This window comes from Astatotilapia calliptera, chromosome 19, assembly GCF_964374335.1.
Source record: "Astatotilapia calliptera chromosome 19, fAstCal68.1, whole genome shotgun sequence".
NCBI classification, from domain to species: Eukaryota; Metazoa; Chordata; class Actinopteri; order Cichliformes; family Cichlidae; genus Astatotilapia; species Astatotilapia calliptera.
The window spans coordinates 20,738,925-20,756,679 of record NC_137440.1 but is presented as its reverse complement, the minus strand read 5'-3'; the positions used below and the strand labels follow the sequence as shown (position 1 = coordinate 20,756,679).

The 17,755-nt window shown below is 39.6% G+C and overlaps 2 protein-coding genes across 5 annotated transcripts; one reads left to right on the top strand and one right to left on the bottom strand.

The window, feature by feature from the left end:
* Positions 1-154: 154 nt before the first annotated feature.
* On the top strand, positions 155-5,140 carry rmnd1 (required for meiotic nuclear division 1 homolog). Of its 4 annotated transcripts, none has more exons than XM_026152617.2 (12): positions 155-626; positions 968-1,391; positions 1,479-1,584; positions 1,663-1,738; positions 3,075-3,114; positions 3,213-3,313; positions 3,395-3,501; positions 3,592-3,656; positions 3,797-3,873; positions 4,048-4,168; positions 4,258-4,374; positions 4,498-5,140. In XM_026152617.2, exons 2-12 carry the CDS (start codon positions 996-998, stop codon positions 4,528-4,530), a joined length of 1,239 nt encoding a protein of 412 aa, XP_026008402.1. In that variant the 5' UTR covers positions 155-626; positions 968-995; the 3' UTR covers positions 4,531-5,140. The 4 variants fall into 4 exon arrangements, with proteins under 4 accessions (XP_026008402.1, XP_026008400.1, XP_026008403.1 ...); XM_026152615.2 differs by having other exon boundaries at positions 965-1,391; XM_026152618.2 differs by having other exon boundaries at positions 155-679.
* On the bottom strand, positions 4,411-16,718 carry akap12a (A kinase (PRKA) anchor protein 12a). Its single transcript, XM_026152613.2, has 4 exons — positions 15,466-16,718; positions 13,648-13,747; positions 6,597-13,490; positions 4,411-6,517 (listed from the first exon to the last, which is right to left on the bottom strand). The coding sequence occupies exons 1-3, from the start codon at positions 15,571-15,573 to the stop codon at positions 6,625-6,627; spliced, it is 7,074 nt and encodes a 2,357-aa protein (XP_026008398.2). The 5' UTR covers positions 15,574-16,718; the 3' UTR covers positions 4,411-6,517; positions 6,597-6,624.
* Between the last annotated feature and the right edge of the window lie 1,037 nt (positions 16,719-17,755).

Sequence of the window (17,755 nt, the reverse complement as noted above, 5' to 3'; positions counted from 1 at the left end):
CCAAATAAGAGAGGTGAGAAGTGAACTTTAAGTAGATGTTGCCTCTGTTTTAAGAAGTCTCCTGGCAACAGCAAACACAGGCTCAGTCAGAAGGGGGCGATGTAGCTGAGCCTGTCAGGCATCAACTCGTTTATCAAGTTGGTGGAATTTTATTTTATTTTATTTTATTTTATTTTATTTTATTTTATTTTATTTTATTTTAGTTTAGTTTAGTTTAGTAAAATTGATTTCTTAATTTATATAGTAACATAAAAAAAATCCAAAGTCACGCTGAACGTGCAACAATGTGAAGGTCATTCCATGAGCACCACGTTAGCCCTGAGTTTAGACTGTCAGGTAGCCCTTCTGCTCAATCCCAGTATTAGCTTCACTTACCGGACATTTTCCACTCATAAACTGATCGAGTTTGTCTAAATATAAACGACTGAGTATTTTTAAGGTACTTCCTGCTGTGTTTTGAAGTTTTAGTAAGTAATATAGTTCAGCTTAAAATGGAAACGCTCTACCTTCAAGTCAGAGCTGAGAGCTTAATGTGACTACTTGTATTGCGTCACTTCGAGCAGGAAACAAGCGACGAGGAACAAACACGCCGCCTTTGAATGTATGCAAGACTGTAAACACTGAAGGTAGCTGGAATTTGTGAATTAATTTAACACCGTATTTTGTTTTTTCTAACCTGGTAAGCGAAGAAACGGACGTTTTCTACTCACTGAATTGTCTGCGGCTGGCATGTATACAGAAGTTAGCTCCAGGCATGGAGCCGCAGTACTGCTGAATGTATTATCCTAATTAGTTTGCAGGATATACGAGTGTTTTGCTTGCTGATGCACTTTTGATTCCTGTTGTTGTCTATACTTTAGATTTAACGTGTAACAATATAACTATACGTCCATTAGCTAAGTTGATCTGTTTGTTTAACATAGTTCTGTGCTTCCAGTCACCTAAAGGCACTTTCCTTTGGCAGCAGGTTATTTGTAGGTGAGTGTGAATGGAAGATGCTTCTCCGGACGTTGTGGTCCAGACTGGGAGCCCAGCTGCATGCAGGGAGCAGATCAGGCTGCGTTTTAACTTCGGCCAGGACTCACTGTGCTCCGTGGAGCTTTTCCAGGACCTGCCATTTAAACTATATTCATCAGCAGCACGAGCAGAAAAGACATGTTTCTTTGCCTGCTTTGAGTGGATGTAAAAGTCTTAGCAGTGGGTTTTTGACTGACCCTGGGAGACTTTCAAACTGTGCAAGAGGACAAACAAGTTTGTATTCAACCAACCTCGTAAAGTCAGTGTTGAAACCAGGTTTGAAACCAGCCACAGTGCCTGGGAAGAGGGCACCCAAGGGACCACGGACGAAGCAGCCGTCCAGAGCCAACCAGCCTTCCCTCAGTGAAGACAAGGTGATTTACCCTTTAGTGTAGTGAAATGTTTTATTTAGCTGCGCCTGGTATTGTTTTATGTGTTGATTCAATTGTTTGTCTCCATAGGATATGATGCAGTGCATTGCTTTTGCAACAGCAGATCAGTATCATTTGCCAACACTTTCTCACGACTTGATAAACCACGGCTTCCATGAGATAGATTTGCCCAGAGGTATGAGTGAAAAGGTCATACAGCTGTGCATTAGATTATTAGTGATGGCTTTCATGATCGTCGTGTTTTTATTTTCAGATGCCTCGAATGTTCTGGTGATAAGCACAGACATGGCTGCAAAACCAGATGATAATGCACAAATCTTCTTCTTCAGGTAATGCTGATGCGCTTTGGTTTAGACTTTGTCTCCAATGGTATTATTTTGTTGTAGAAAGGTCAGTTCTGTTCAAACATTGTCAAAAATATGGCTTAATTTGAGGATTATTGATATTTGGTTTGGTCAGTACTCGGTGATACAGGCGTACCTTGGTTTGCCTGTATGCCTATATCAGTGATCTATTTCTCAGCATCAGATGCACACACAAATCTAAACATGCAATTGCTGAGATTGTCGATTGGATTACACAAGGCTAATCAGTGGTGCCTTTTAAAATTGTTGATGCTCTTGCCACGTGAGGCCAGGCCCCACTGCATTGTGTCTAAGCAGTCAGGGAGGGCTGTGAAGGTCTATGTAATCCTCCAAGGATATGCCTCCTCAGACAATCACTGACCTCCTGCTAAACCATTCATGCTGGATGTTGCATGCAGCATAACGTTCGCCACAGCATCTCCAGACTCTTACCTGCCACATATGCTCAGTGTGAATTTGCTCTCATCTGTAAAGAGAATGCAGCCCCACTGATGGACCTTTTGGTTTTGTTGATCACTAGTGAATGCTATTCGATCTGCATGTTGCTGGTATGTGAACACAGGTCCCACTGATGGATGTCAGCCCCTCATGCCGCCCTCATGGAGTCTGTTTCTGACAGTTTGATCTAAAACATGCACATGAGGTTTTGTAGGCCACCTCCCGTTCTTCCTCTCACAAAGGAGCAGATACTGGTCCTGCTGCTGTGGTATCTCCCTGTGGTATCTCCACCACACTCTTGAGATTGTGCTGAGAGGCACAAACTTTGTTGCCATGGCACGTGTGGATTTTCCATCCTGGAGGAGTTGGACTATTTGTGCAACCTGGCTGAGATGGTGATAGTGTCTCATGTTACTAGTGGTAGCAAGGACAAGGAGATAGAAACGGTCTGTGGCAACCATTCCCTTTTTGGGGGGTTGTCTTGTTGTTGTCTTCCCCTGCACCTGTTGTCCCTTTGATTTGCACCAGAGCAGGTGAAACTGAGTCTTAATAGTTTATGCTTTCTAACTTACAGGTTGCTATCCCTGAAGTTTAGCTGACTTTTTTGTTATACGCTGACAATCAAGCATTCCTTTAGCATTTTTCAGCAGTGTAGTTACTAATACTTCTTTAGTACAGCTGCTTTTTTCTTTGGCCCCATAATGCCTGATCTCAGTCTAAAGTTTCTAAGTTTAAAAGTTGTTTTGTTCAGCTAGAGTTTTTGTTTGACTGCTTGCCTCATGATTACCTTGAACTGATAGTTTGTTTTGTAACATGAGAGGAAGGGCTAAACACTGACTTGTTCCACTTTCTAAATTTTTAGAGAAGGCTCAGTAGTTTTCTGGAATGTCGAGGAGAAAACGGTAAGCAAACATCACCATTAATGCAGTTAATCTAATTTCCAGTTCACTTTTCTACTATACTATTGTTAAACTCTGTAATTTCCCCTCGGTCTTTACAGATGAAAAACATTTTGAGAATCCTGGAACACCATGAGATCCAGCCTTATGAAGTAGCGTTAGTCCACTGGGAAAATGAGGAGATTAACTACACTGTGGGAGAGTACGATGAGCCTCAAGCTTTGTTTTGTTAGTACTTTCAGACTCTGTAACGTTTCTAAACAGACACTTTTTTCCACCTCAGGGGAAATACAAAGCTTGAGCGTGGCAACTTTATTCTGAGTGACGATATGGATCAAGAGGAAGCTGTTTTGGAGAAATTTGCATTTTCAAATGCACTTTGTTTGTCTGGTGAGAAGCTGTATTTCCAGTCTGAATCATAAAAAATGTATTTGTTTCCTGTGAACACTGCTAACCTTTTCTCTTTGCTTTCTTTTCCAGTGAAGTTGGCAATATGGGAGGTAGCATTAGACAACTTTGTAGAGTCCATTCAATCAATTCCAGAGGTACAGTGGACAATTAACAGCAAGAATGAATAATTGATTATTTATAATGGTTGTTTGTGTGTTAGGAGATGCACGTGGCATTAGCATTTTTCTAAAATGCTAATGCCAGCATGCTAATTTTTTTTTCCTTTCCCACCCAGACACTCAAGTCTGGGAAAAGAGTCAAGTTGTCCTCTGCAGAGGTTATGCAGAAGATAGGAGAGCTTTTCACATTAAGGTAAATTCAGGAAAGTACATCCTTTCTATTTTTGTATTCACTATTTATGAGCAAGTAATACACCTTGAGTTTTGTGTAATTATACATGTTATTTCTAAATGCAAAAACTGCTGTTTGTTTGCTTTTCTAGTATTACCGTACTTTAGTATTTTTATTTACACTCTGCTTTGACAGACACTGTATAAACCTGAGATCTGACCTTCTCCTCACGCCTGATTTCTACTGGGACAGAGAAAACCTAGAAAAACTCTACGATAAGACGTGCCAGTTCCTCAGCATCAACCGCAGAGTCAATGTAAAGGATAAACTATCGCTGCTGGGTCTTTGTGTTAACGCTCAATCATTTTTTTTGCCCATGTAGCTTCATAATCTATCTCATTTTAGGTTGTGAATGAGAAGCTGGAACATTGCACGCAGCTGACAGACTTGATGAGGAGCCACCTGAGTGAGAAGCACAGCTTGAGGTTGGAGTGGATGATAGTCATCCTGATTACGATTGAGGTAAAAGAGGTCAAGCAAGAAGCCTCAAAGAATGCAGCATTTTTAAAACAAACCTTTATTCATGCTTTAAAAAAAACAGGGAGATGTTTAATAATGAGTGCATCTCATTTGTTTCTCTTGTAGGTTATGTTTGAACTCGCAAAAATGATCTTCTAAATTGCTGCTCTGAAGCTACAACAACTCTAAAAAGGGCACAAGCAGCTATGAAAGAAGAATGCTGCACTGTGCGAAGGCACTGAGTCATGAAGGGGACCTAGATCACGCTGAATGTATTTACTCTTCATGTGTTACATCAGCAACTTTCTGAAAACCATGAATTATTTTTAAATCAAGAATTTCACAAATTGTTACTGAGGATCTTGGCTGCGGGCGGGAGCAGTATTTTACACACATTTGTTCTTTATTACTGTGAAAAAAAACAAACAAAGAAAAATCAAAGTAGGCAAAAAAAGATTTTTAATCTTTTGTGATGATCTGACCTTTATGTTTTGGGACTTTTTTTGTCTTTATGTTCTTAATTTTCTTTTTACGTCATGAGAAAGCATCTATGTTTTCTTGTCAGTGTCAAAGATGCATTTTTAAAAGGTCTTATTTGCATGGGAAGGCAGGGACTCCCACACCTTGACACTGATCTTGCAGCTGATTTAAAAAAAAGGGGGGGTGGGGGGTGGGGGAGAGATGTAGAAATGCATCCAGATTTACTGAGTCCCAAACACCAACTGTAACTCTGTTATAAAAGATGGGAATAAAGTATTTATATACAATATTTCTGTGTTTGGATGTTAAACATTATTAACAGATTTCTTTTCTTTTGCAGTAAACAAATAATTACTGAAGTACTTTTAATTTATATGTATTAATTTATTCAAATAAAATAGTTTTTATTAATTAAACACTGGTAAATATATCAGAAAACATATAAATACACATAAATCAATATTAGTGACATCAGACAAGCAAGGATTGTCCATAACAGACAGTAATGGAAATGAGATTTCAAAGTAAAAGCATACAGCTAACATAAATACCTTTTCACAAGCTTATTTCTCTCACTGTTGCAGTTTGATTACTGAGCCTCAGGCATCAAGCTTAGTGAGGAGGCTTGTTTCTGGCACTTAGATTTTTTTTTTTCCTGTCTCTAAGTCTAAATTCAGGGTTAGTATCTCAAATTCTCAGCTTAACTTGAAATTTTGAGACAATCAAAATTTCCACTTTTTATTTTTTTCAGTGGTAGAAACAGCCTGTTAAAGAACAGGAGAACAGAAAAGTTTGAGTAAACATGGTTGCTTAAGGCACTGCTGATTAAAATTGGATTAACTGCGTATTTAATTAAGTTGAGCTTTAAATTAAACACTGTCGCACCTTGCTTCATGCCATGCTCTCACCATGCTTATATTTTCGAACTGCTCACAGTAAAAATTCTAATCACTAAAATATTCATTATGTACAAGATCACATATAATAATAATAATAATAATATATGTATATATATATATATATATATCCTCAGTATGTTCAGGTCTGACTTTTTAAATCATGTGGCATAAGTGAAATACTAATTGCAAATAAATGTGTTGTGGAAATATCTACATTTTGCTAATTTTTATAAAAAGGTGTTTCTATGTGCTGTAACTGGTAACATACATCATGATTTAATGTGGTCTGTGAATAACACCTGAACGTTTTTTAAGGTTTTTACCATAAAAGGTGAAAAGATTCAACAAATATATTATGATATTCTTATTGACTTACTGACATATACATTCTATTCAAAAACTTAGGCATAATAATGTATGAATTATGAGTGGAGAGACCTGACAAAATTAGCAATGAAGTTGCATTACATGACAAACAGGTAGTTAAATTTACTGAGGCCCCTGCGTGGTAAAATAGCTCATTGTCACACTTCTAAAATCATTCAAAAATCACAATTCAAGCCCCCTGAGAAGATTAACCTTTTTTTTCAATGCACACTTTCCAAAACACTCTCTTAAGTCATATACTGTATAATAATAAGATAATCTTAGCAATTAAGGCTAGTTTCGCTAATAAATATCAGAATATTTTGGTGCAACATAATGTGAAATAAAAGGCTTTGATGGCTTTATGAAGCTTTCTTCCTTTTACTTTTTGATTGTTCCACCTACAAAAAGAAATACAAAAAAGGGCATACGTTTAATTGAAATTGATTGTGGAAATATTTAGAATAAGATGTGGCTTACCACTTAGTAACACTTGAGCTGGGTTAGGTTAATCCCATTCTGCCTGAGTGACACATGTTGTGATTACTGGGTACTCCAGGGCAACAGCAAAATCTTCACCTTCACTCTCAATTTCACCTATTCCTCCTGTTTCATGCAATCTCTGATGATATTCCTCATCCTCACTCTTGGTATCAGGTGCCATTTCAAACTCAGATTCAGGATCTTCTTCCCTCCTTCTTCCCTCATGTGCACTTCCAGCTTGAGGCTCCGTGGGTTCTTCCACTTTGATGTGGGATGCCCCCTTTTCCTCTTGGGTGTAAATGTCTTCCTCAGCATCCAGCCACACGTCATCATTTTCCTCCTCTATTTGTTTAATGGGCTCCTCTGCTGTTTTTTCTTTGCTACGAGCCTTGAAGACTGCAGGATGACTGATCAACAGGCCTCGTTTCTCTTTTTGCATCACAGGTTCTGTCGTTTGTGTGGCCTGAATGTCTGGTATTATCGATTGCTTTGACTGAATTTGTTCCACTGGTTCTATTGTTTCTATTGTGTGGATGCTAACAGCCTGTAGTACTGGCTGTTTTGATATCTTAGCTCTTTCAGTTAAATCTAATTTTTCTGCTTGCTCTGTGATTTGCTTCAGCGGTTTGGTGGTTTCTGCTGCCTGGATTTTGGAGATTATTGGTTCCTCTGATTCAGCTTGTTCTGCTGGTTGTGTTGTTTCCATTTCTTGAACAGCAACGTCCTGAAGTTTAGGCTGATGGGAGACCACAGCTTCTGATTCAGTGATTTCTGTTGTCTGAATAGCGACTTCCATTAGCTCCATTTGTTTCTCGCTCTCAGCTCTTTGCATTGCATTTATCAGGTTTGTAGGTTCCACTGCTTCTACTGCCTGAACAGCAACTTCGGACACATTAAGCTGTTTCACAGGTTCTGCAGAAGGTGGTGGGGATGCTGGTGCCTTTAGCTGCCCAAACTGTATGTTAAGTTTGAATTCTAAGGACAGGCTTGAAGGAGACTCTACATTACCTATTGACGAGATCATACCTGTGTTCTGGGGGGCTACTAATCCTGTGTTATTTGGTGTAACAATCTGGCTTTGTGTACTTTGTAGTTTTTGTGCTTCTGTGGTGGTATCGCCATCTTTCTTCTTAGCTAATTCTTCAGATGTTGCATCCTCCGCTGTCACACATACCTCTGATTTTTGCTGCTCAGCTTGAGTTTCTTCCAGATCCTCTGTGTGATCATGGGTAGAGATATCTAAACCTAAATCAGAAATTCGCAATTGATCCTCAGACTCTTTCTGCTCAGCTGGGATCCCATGTCCTTCATCCTCTTCTTCTATGAGCTCCCCAGAACTGTCCATCATTTTTTCATCCTCTGGTTCACTTGGTGCACTTTGAACTGTCTCGCTAATATCTGGTTGTTTTATAACTTCTTGTTCCAACTTATCTGGCACAGATTCAGGAGTGGGCTCTGGTAAATTCCCCTTTACATATTGAATAACTTCTTGAACAGTTCGATTGTTTTCCTCGTTATTCACTTCCTCTTCGATTGCAGTAGAGGCAGATAGATTTTCTACTTTTTCAAGAGTTTCATGACAAACATCAATAACTTCTTTGGCTTCTGTAACCCCTACCTCAATCATTGTGTTGACGATATTCTCTGCTGAATTGATATCAACATCCACCACTTGCACTTGGAATCTGTGATTGTCGTCAAACTCTAGTGATGGAACATGCATCATAACAACCACACTGCCTTCTTCTGCTGTGTTAATGACATTGTTCTTCTCTAATGGTGTTGTGCTCTCAAAAGTGTCCTTTACCTCCATCACACTTGCTTTTCTTTCTATCAAGTGTTCTCGAATCTCAGTTGTTTCCTCAATCAAAACATCAGGTATTACTGCTGAAACATCTTTTAGATTACATGTTATTACTTGCATCACTACAGCGTGCTCAGTGGCAGCAGTGATTACCTCAGTGCCTTGAAGTTCACCAGCTTTTTCTCCATCAACACTTACTTGGGCTGTACTAACATCCTCGTCATATTTGGGTTCTTCTGAAGCTTCAGCACTGTCAACACAAGTCTCACAATGCACCTGATCATTACTTGCTTGTTCTTCTTCTTGTTCTGCAGAAGGCACATAAGCAGCTGGTACCATTTCTTCCAAAGCTTCACCTTTTCTATCTTCGTGTTCAGCTTGATCATTTTGTGGAATGCTTTCGGTTTTCTGATCTTTGTTTATTTCTAAATCCTGGCCTGGTTGTTTTTTCTCAGTTTCATCTGTAATGCGGTCAGTGTCTGGTTTCGGAACATCTTCTAGCAATGCTTCAGTTTCAAGCTCCTGAGTGCTAAACACCTCAACACTTGATGCAACTGCATTTGCAGACTTGGATGCTTCACGGTCAGTTGCAGGAACATTGTTTTCTGCATCAGGCAGTGATGCTTCTGGTTCCATTAGGTCAACTGCTTTCTGCTTGGGTTCACCTGTAACTGTTTCCATTGCCCCCATATCCTTGGATATCACCTCATCTTCAGTTCCTTGAGGTTGACCTTCCTCTGAATCTAATGTGACGACTTGTACCACTTGTAACACTGCTGGTTCTTGAACATCCTTGGTTATGGAATCATCCAGTGCTTCACCTTTATCTTCAGTGATTGGTAACATTTTAGCCTCTTGGGGCTGATCTTTTTCTGCATGTGGAACATCCTCTGATATTACTTCTTTCTCCCATGACTGACCACTCCCCTCTTCTAAATCTAATATGGCTGCTTGTACAGCTTCTACCTTTTCTGGAACTTCAGGCTGTGATTCTTTGTTTTGAATCTCATCGGCCACTTCAGTGTGATGTTGTGTTGTCTGTTTGTTTTCATCTGTTACTGGTTCAGAAGACTGAATGTCCTCTGAAGGTTGTATTTCTGTTTGAACACTATCTTCTTTTGAATGCAGTGATGTGGCTTGAAGAAGTTTTGGTACCTCTGGAACTTTGGAAACTTCAGGCTGTGGTTCTTTTTTTTTAATCTCATCAGTCACTTCAATGAGATTCTCTGCTAACTCTTTACATTCACCCGTTATTAGTTCAGCAGACCGAATGTCCTCTGAAGGTTGTATTTCTGTTCGAACACTGTCCTCTTTTGATTCCAATGTTGTGGCTTGAACGCTTTCTGACACCTCTGTAACTTCGGAAACCTCAGACTGTGGCTCTTTAGTTTCTGGCTCATTAGAAACTTCACCTTCAGTGAGATGCTCTGATGTCTGTTTGTTTTCATCTGTTACTGGTTCAGCAGGCTGAATGTCCTGTGAGGGTTGTATTTCTTCTTGAATGTTGTCCTCTTTTGATTCAAATGTTATGGCTTCAACATCTTCTGGCACCTCTGTAACTTCAGAAACTTCAGACTGTCGCTCTTTAGTTTCTGGCTCATCGGTCACTTCAATGAGATGTTCCCCTGTATGTTTGGATTCATCTGTTACTGGTTCAGCAGACTGAATGTCCTGTGAGCGCTGTATTTCTTCTTGAATACTATCCTCTTCTGATTGTAATGCTGTGGCTTGAATACCTTCTGGCACTTCTGTAACTTCAAAAATTTCAGACTGTGTCTCTTTAGTTTCTGGCTCAATGGAAACTTCATCTTCAGTGAGATGCTCTCCTATCGGTTTGGATTCAAATATACTTTCTGCTGGTGGAACATCTTCTGAGGCCGGTGCTTCTTCTTCAGGTGATTGAACTTTGTCCTCTTCTGCAGTTGCTGTGGCTTTTTGCTCAACTTCCACTACATCTTTCACTTCATCATCCTCTGTTTTTGGAGCTTCAGTCTGTTTGTGTCTATCTTCTGGCTCAACAGTCACTTCAGCAAGATGCTCTGTCTGCTTGGAATCGTCTGTAACTATTTCTGTTGCTGGTATGTCATCTAAGTGTGGTGCTTCGTCTTCAAGTGACTGAACAGTATCCTCTTCTGAAGCTTTTACATCTTTTTCTACATTTTCCAGTGCTTCCAACTCATCCACCACCACAGAAGGTTCAGCTTCAATTTGACTTTGCTCAGTAATATTTTGATTGATCTGATCCCCCATGGAGAACAAACTTTGGGCTTCTTGCTCGATGCTTCCATCTTTAGTTTCATCAGCCACAAAAAGAGCTGACTCTGCTTCTTGAGCCTCAGTTTTTGAGGCATCTTCTTCTACTTGATCTGCCACAACTAGAGAACCTTTATCTGGAGCAACTTCATCACTTTCAGGTAATGTCTCCTGAGGTAACTCTTCCTTTTCTTCAGAAATGCATTCTGGCACATGTTGGCTGTCATCAGTAACTTCTAATTCTTTCATGCTTTCTTGCACCTGTGTAACACTGACCTCATGAACTTCATCTTCAGTGACTTCTGCATTGTCAATCTCCTCAGATACAATCTCAGATACAATCTCTGTTGAAACAGCTTTGTTAACATCAGGTATGCTCTCTGTTTGGGCTGTTGCCTCAACTTCATTAATTGCATCAATTGGTTCAGCATTTAGCTCTGCGTTTACCACTGTTTCATCTGATCCTTTGTGTATTTCCAGGATTTTCGGCTGTTCTTTTTCAAATGTTTCAAGTAATTGAGGCGAGACAGAACTAACTATTCTTTCTGAACTTGGCTCCTCTAAAGTCACTGGGACTACATGTGTGCTTACAGAGATGGTTTCAGCAACTTGTTCTAGCAACAACTCTGTGTTGTTGACACTGTATTCAGCTGGGACAGGTGTTGCATTACCAGATGTTTTTGAAGAGTCTGATAACTGGGAAACTGCAGAGATCATCTCAGTTTCATCTGTCACAGTAACATCAGCAGCCTCTGGAGCTGTTATGGCTTCAGATGTGATCTCTACCAGGTCCTCTGCTATAGTGTCATCTCTTGCTGCTTCCTCAATGCCTGAAGCCGGAGTGGCCATGGTCTCTGTAAGTACTCCCTCCTCTGGAATATCACTGAGTTGTTGGTGTTTACTGATTGATTCTGTAAGGTCATCTGGTTCTTCAACTGGAGCAGGTGTAGCCAGTGTTTTAGGAACCTCATTTTCTAAAGCTTCCTCATTGTCTTGGGACGTTTGTGTTTCGAGTGGAAGACTATCACAAGGTGGAGTGGAGTCCTGCTGGACTTCATTGTCTGTTACTTCTGGTATGTAACTTTCTACATCTGCCTTGGTTTCTCCCATTTCATCTGCAAACTCTGACAGTGGAATCACAGCTGGAGTCTCAGAGTCTTCATCACCTGAAGCTTCCTTGTCAGCTTCATCTAAAGATACTTGTTCTAGCGTTTCAGCAGGCTTTCTCTTTTTTCTTCCAGGTAGGAGATTCTTAATAGAAAATGTGGACTCAGCTTGAGTAACATCATTGTCAGAAGGAATGATATCTTTGCTTTCATCCAGATCCTTGGCTTTTGTTTTGGGGGTGACAAGTTTTTTAAATGATTTCCATGTTGACTCCCCATCACTCTCTGGAGGACTTCCTTCTTTAATTTCTTGGGCCTCGTTAGATCTTTCTAGTGGTGATTCTGCACCTTGTTTAAGTCCACTGTCTTGCTTGCTATTTGGGGGTGTTTCTTCTTCTGAGTCTGATGATTTTCGGCTTTTTCTCCTTCCAGATCCACACAAAACAGCTTCCCATGACACAGATGAGTCTTTCCTTTTTTTCCCTTCTTCTGTGCTGTGATCTGATATTTCCCCCCCTTCACTTGGTTTAGCCTCATCTACTGAACCTGAGATTTGTGCCTGTTCATTGCTCAATGAAGGCGTCTTGTTACGTTTTTTTGGAGTCAGAAGTTTTTTGAAGGTTGCCCATGCACTGTCCTCTTCTTCTGCTGCCGGGGCAGAGGGCTGTGCAGGACTTTCGTCTTTCTGATTTTCAGCTGACTCTGTTGAAGACAGCAGCTGATCAGAGACTTGTTCTTGAGAGTCAGTGATCTTTGTGTCACTTGATTTCTTTGTTTTCTGTTTTTTGGAAAGACTCCTGAAACTAGAGCCTGACATTAGCTTCTTCAGTGGACTCGCCTGAACTTTTTCTTTTTCTTGAGAGTTTAGTATTTCACCCTCACCATCTGATCTCTTCATGGAAGGTGGTTTAACATCATCCTGAGTGGTTACTGCAGGCACGATCTTAGCTTCTCCAAGTCCTTTCTCAGTTGTAGCTGCCTCAGTATCAAGAGTAATCTCCTCCTTATCCTGTTCTTCCACTGCTTGCTCTGCTATTTCAGCAATCTCGTTTTCCCCCATATCCACCAGTTCTTTCTCGGTCACCTCATCTTCTGCAAGTTTCTTTTTCTTCCGTAGACTAGAAAAGATTCCTGTGGTAAAAAACCTTTTTAATGGAGATTCAACCACCTTTTCTTCAGTAATCATTGGTGATGCTGGATGCAGTTCCTGTGTGGTATCCTGGTGTCCATCTTCATTTACAGCAGGTGAAGTTGTTCTTGCATCATCATTATCACGCTCAGCTTCCTCTTTGATTTCTGTTTTCTTTATGTCTGCATTTTCTGCAATATTCTCTGATGTTCCATCTGTCAGACTGGGACATGTTGTTGAATCATATTCATTTGCTTCCTGTGCTGTGTTTACATCCACACTCTGTTCCTCATTTTCACTTTTGACCTCTTGTGCATTATCTTTGACCTCCTCTGGTATGTTTGGTAGTTCCTCGGGCACATCTGTTTCAGCCTCTTCACCAGAGCCTTTTTTAACTGTCAATTTCAAACCAATGTTGCTGAAAAAATTTCTAAAACTTTCATTGATGTCATTTTGCTTCTCTTCCATTTCGATAATTTCTACTTTTTCAACTTCATTTGCATCAGCTTCATCTGGTGATGTCTTTGCATTGATGTCAACACTTTCCACTGGAGTTTTTTCTTCTTTAGGGGACTTTTCTGTCTTTGCAACATCTTTGTCTGAGGAAAGGATAGTTAAATCAACAATTAAATTAATCATTAAAATACTTTTGAAAAATCGGCTTAGTGTGCTAACAGATTCTTTCACTTAGAACCCAACAACTTGCGCTTTTATTGAAACCATGCTGGCAGAAATACACAAATTATGAATACCCACCCTCTGCAGAAATCTCGTCTTTGCAGTGACCATTGAGTGCTGCTATAGAGCTGTCTGCTTTTCCATTTATCTCAGAGATCTGCCCATTGGTTTTGAGAGGCTGAAAAAAAGCACAAAACTGAATGTACAATAAATCTCTGCTCATGTGTGCATGGCACGAAAAAAATTTAACAAGTCTAGTTTGAACCTCTGAAGAATTTCCATCTGTAATTAACAGGGATGCCAAAGACCTATAGAAACAGTATAGACCAGTTACTATTGGCTAGGTTTTGTGGCAGCCTTAGAGTCAACGCTCCTGATTTTTCCAATCCTAAATCCATGAGTCAGATTAGTTGGGAATGTCTGAGCAGGGTTTAGGGAATAAGAAACTTAACTGCACCCAATAGTGTGCCGAAGAAACCTAAATAAACAACTGTAAATACATCAGACGGTAATATTATTTCCAAGTTAAGCTTATTTTTCAACTTTTTAAACCAATTTATTAGATGTACAGAGTTTTGCTTATCTTTTTACTCATGTTATAATGTTACCTTATTTTAAGTGCTTTATCTAATTTAAACTGAATTTAAACTGACTATCCGAGCTCTCCAAGAGCCCGAAAATAATAACAACTGAAGGCAAAACAACCTAGTTTTAGATAGTTAAAGGCCATAATCATCATCAACTCCCATTATCACAATTTAAATACAACTTATTGGGATTAGTGTTTTTTCTTTCTTTTTAACACCCCACTTCCAAGCTTAAGCACATGATTTCTTCCAGCAGTGTCATGTCTCCACCTTAATAACAATCAGCATGCTCGAATATAGCATCAAATCAACACAACATCGCCAAGAAAAAGCATCAATTTCTCTACTGATTCTTACAGGACAGTGCTAATTGACATCCTCATCGGCATGAGCTGTTATAATGTTGTACACTAATAATCAATGTTGTTTTCTGCTTAGTCCAGCAGGGGAGAAATTCCATCTCTCCCATGGGCTTTATTTGGTTCACTCCAAGAATGAAAGGTCATCATTCCTCCATGCTGTTTCCTCTTTCATCTACAGTAAATGAAAACCTCTGCGCCATCAATGAAATAGTGAAAAACGACTATTCAGAAGAGTAATACTATGTAAGTTATCAGGTAGCCTCAAGAGCCAAAAGCCAGCAGTCAAGGGCCATTAAATTTACTCACAATTGCAACATGAGGCACTGCACACAATCCATTTAACAACAACAACAACTTTTACAGTAAATGGTTTAAGTTTTGTGTTGTAAGACTCAGGCTATGATTTACAATTATTATTCTTTTTCCAATTTTGCAAATCTTGCTGTATAAGGAAAATGGGGCCAAAAAGAGTTTCAGTCAATGTGGGACATATATACATATGAAATGCATCACATATAAGACTTTTTCCCCTTTTATTTTCTTTGTCTTTATGTCTAAGGAGAAATGACACTAGGCTGTTGTGCACCCAGCACAATATATAAAGCAATCAATAATGCTTCCTGTTACAGAAAAGCTTAAAAATAATCACATTGCTCGTCAGTGTCCCAGTATTGCTGGATGCACTCATCCGCTTTGAAGGGACAAGGACTTTCCTTTTATTCTGACGTTAATTGATGTGTTGGCATGCAGCGTGTGCACCGTCCTGACAACAACAACAAAATCCAGCCTCAGCATTTTTTTAATCTTTCAAAGCGCCTACTGTTTGTTCTCTGTCACCATAATGAATCAAATGAAAACCACTGATTGGAAAAGAGGACAGGCTAAATCCTTGTTGCAAAGTTAATACAGCCATAAAGGAAGAATTTGGGGCTCTTGGGATATGTTACCTTGTCTTCAGTATCCTGCACAGTTTGAACATCATTCACTTTTGCGCTCTCCTCCTCCTCCTCTGCATCCTTCTTGCCCGCACGTTGCGCAGACTGAGTGTCTCCCATTATCTGAACTGCAGCGCGTCGCTATCCGGAATGAGCCACACGAGTGAAACGGATATCCCACAAGAAAAACAGGCCGGTAGCTCAGCTGAGCCACGGAAGGCGGTCAGCTCTCAAATGGTGTAGTCTGGATGCTGGAAAAACTCTTTCCTCTTAGATTAACACCTCCCTGCAGAATCACATGAAGCCATATGAGCCAGCTGACCCGGCCCGGCTCGGCCCGCCTCTCTCTGCATTGAAAAAAAGAACTGCAGAGAAAACAGCCTGCTCTCAGATTACTGAAGAGAATGTCCCAGCAACAAGCATAAACCTGCACTGGTGAGGATGCACTAGCCCGCAGATGCACTGAACGACGAGTGGCTATGTTAAAGATTTAAAGGATATTTTCATCGGAAACAGATGCTGCAAATGCATGCCGCATTAAATAAGAAAGTCTGTTGCTGTTTAACACTTTGGTTATTCGGAAAGTGGATTTTATAACTAGTTTTATTATTAAAAAAAAACAACAACAACAAAAAACCCCCCAAAACCTAAGAATTTTGAAACCAGGAATGTTCTTTAAAAAAAACAACTATTTAAATCTTTATAGAAATGGTTAACAGTTCAAAATAGTTAAAATTAACTACTGGCTGGCTATTATATATATAATAGTTATAGTATTCCTCCAATTACTCAATTGCTCATTGATTGGTTAATTACTGTTCACTCCACAAACCACTTTATTAGGAACACATGTTAATTGCTTGTAAAATGAAATATTTATCAGCCAAACAATGTAGGCCTGATCAAGATGACCTGCTGAAGCATCAAAATGGGGGAAGAAAGGTATTTAAAGCATATCTGACTGTGGCATGTTTCTTGGTACTAATTGGCTAGTCTGAATATTTCAGAAACTGCTGATCTGCTCAGATTTTCCTGTATAACTATCTTGAGGGTTTAAAGAGAATGGTCTAAAAATAGAAAATATCCAGTGAATGTCAGTTCTCTGAGTGAAAATGCCTTGTTGATGCTATAGGTCAGAGAAGGACTGATAGGGAGACAAATAACCACTCATTACAACTATAGTATGCATAAGAGCATCTCTGAATGCACAACATGTCATTCTGAGGGTTTCTTTTTTGGTATTTAGTGTTGATCAGCTGATCTGTTACCAGTCCAACACAAACAATATTTCATAACAGCATAGAGCGTATGGAAATGATCAAATATTTCAAAGCTGGCAAAAAAGTTTTCTTGAAAATGAAAATCAGCTGACTGGTCAAATGTACCTCTTGAGCAAAACAGACTTAATTCGATTTGGTGTTTAAACTGAGGCGTGTGGGCAGAATATCATGAGCAGGGCAGACAAACACAAAACAGTCTGCCTAAAATACAAGATTCGTTTTAGAAAAGGCTGCTTCAAAAGCTTGACCCCTTGCAGTCTGACTTCTGACTGTGAAAAAATAAAAGATAAACTAATAATGTGTTTATCTGTTAAGCTGCATTTCTTTCATTAAAGCGTTTTGCTGAAACTTCTTTTATGAGCACTAGCACTGCAGTGTTTGGGCTTACATGATAATGCCAGTTTAGGCAAGATAATGTGGTAGATGATTTTTTTGTTTGTTTAGTTTAGTTTTTGTTTTGTTTTTGGCCGGCGGGGGGGGGGGGGGGGGGGGGGGTGTCTTTGTTCCATAGCTTTTTTTTTTTCTTCAGTATTACACATATGCTTTATGCTGGTCATGGCAATTTTTTACTTAGATGCCAAAGTAATGAGTAAGGCCAAACTCAGAATTTTAGGCAACTATAAATAAAACACACCCTAATCACTGCTCACTTTCTTAGGAACACCTGTAAGTATCTAAGCAGCCAATCACATAGCCAACACCAACTCCGTGTATTTAGGCATGTAGACATGGTCACGATGACCTGCTGTAGTTCAAACTGGGCATCAGAAAAAGGACAAATGTGATTTAAATGACTGTGCTTGATGGTGCCAGACAGACTGGTCTGAGTATTTCAGAAACTGAAATAATCTTCTGCTTTCCCACAAAAGCAGAATGGGTCCAAAAAAGAGAAACTATCCAACGAGCAGCAGTTCTCTTGGAGAAAATGTCATGTTGATAGCAGATGTCAGAGAAGACTGAACAGACTGCTAGAAAGGCAACCGTAACTCAAATAACCAGTCGTAACACCCAAGGTATCCAGA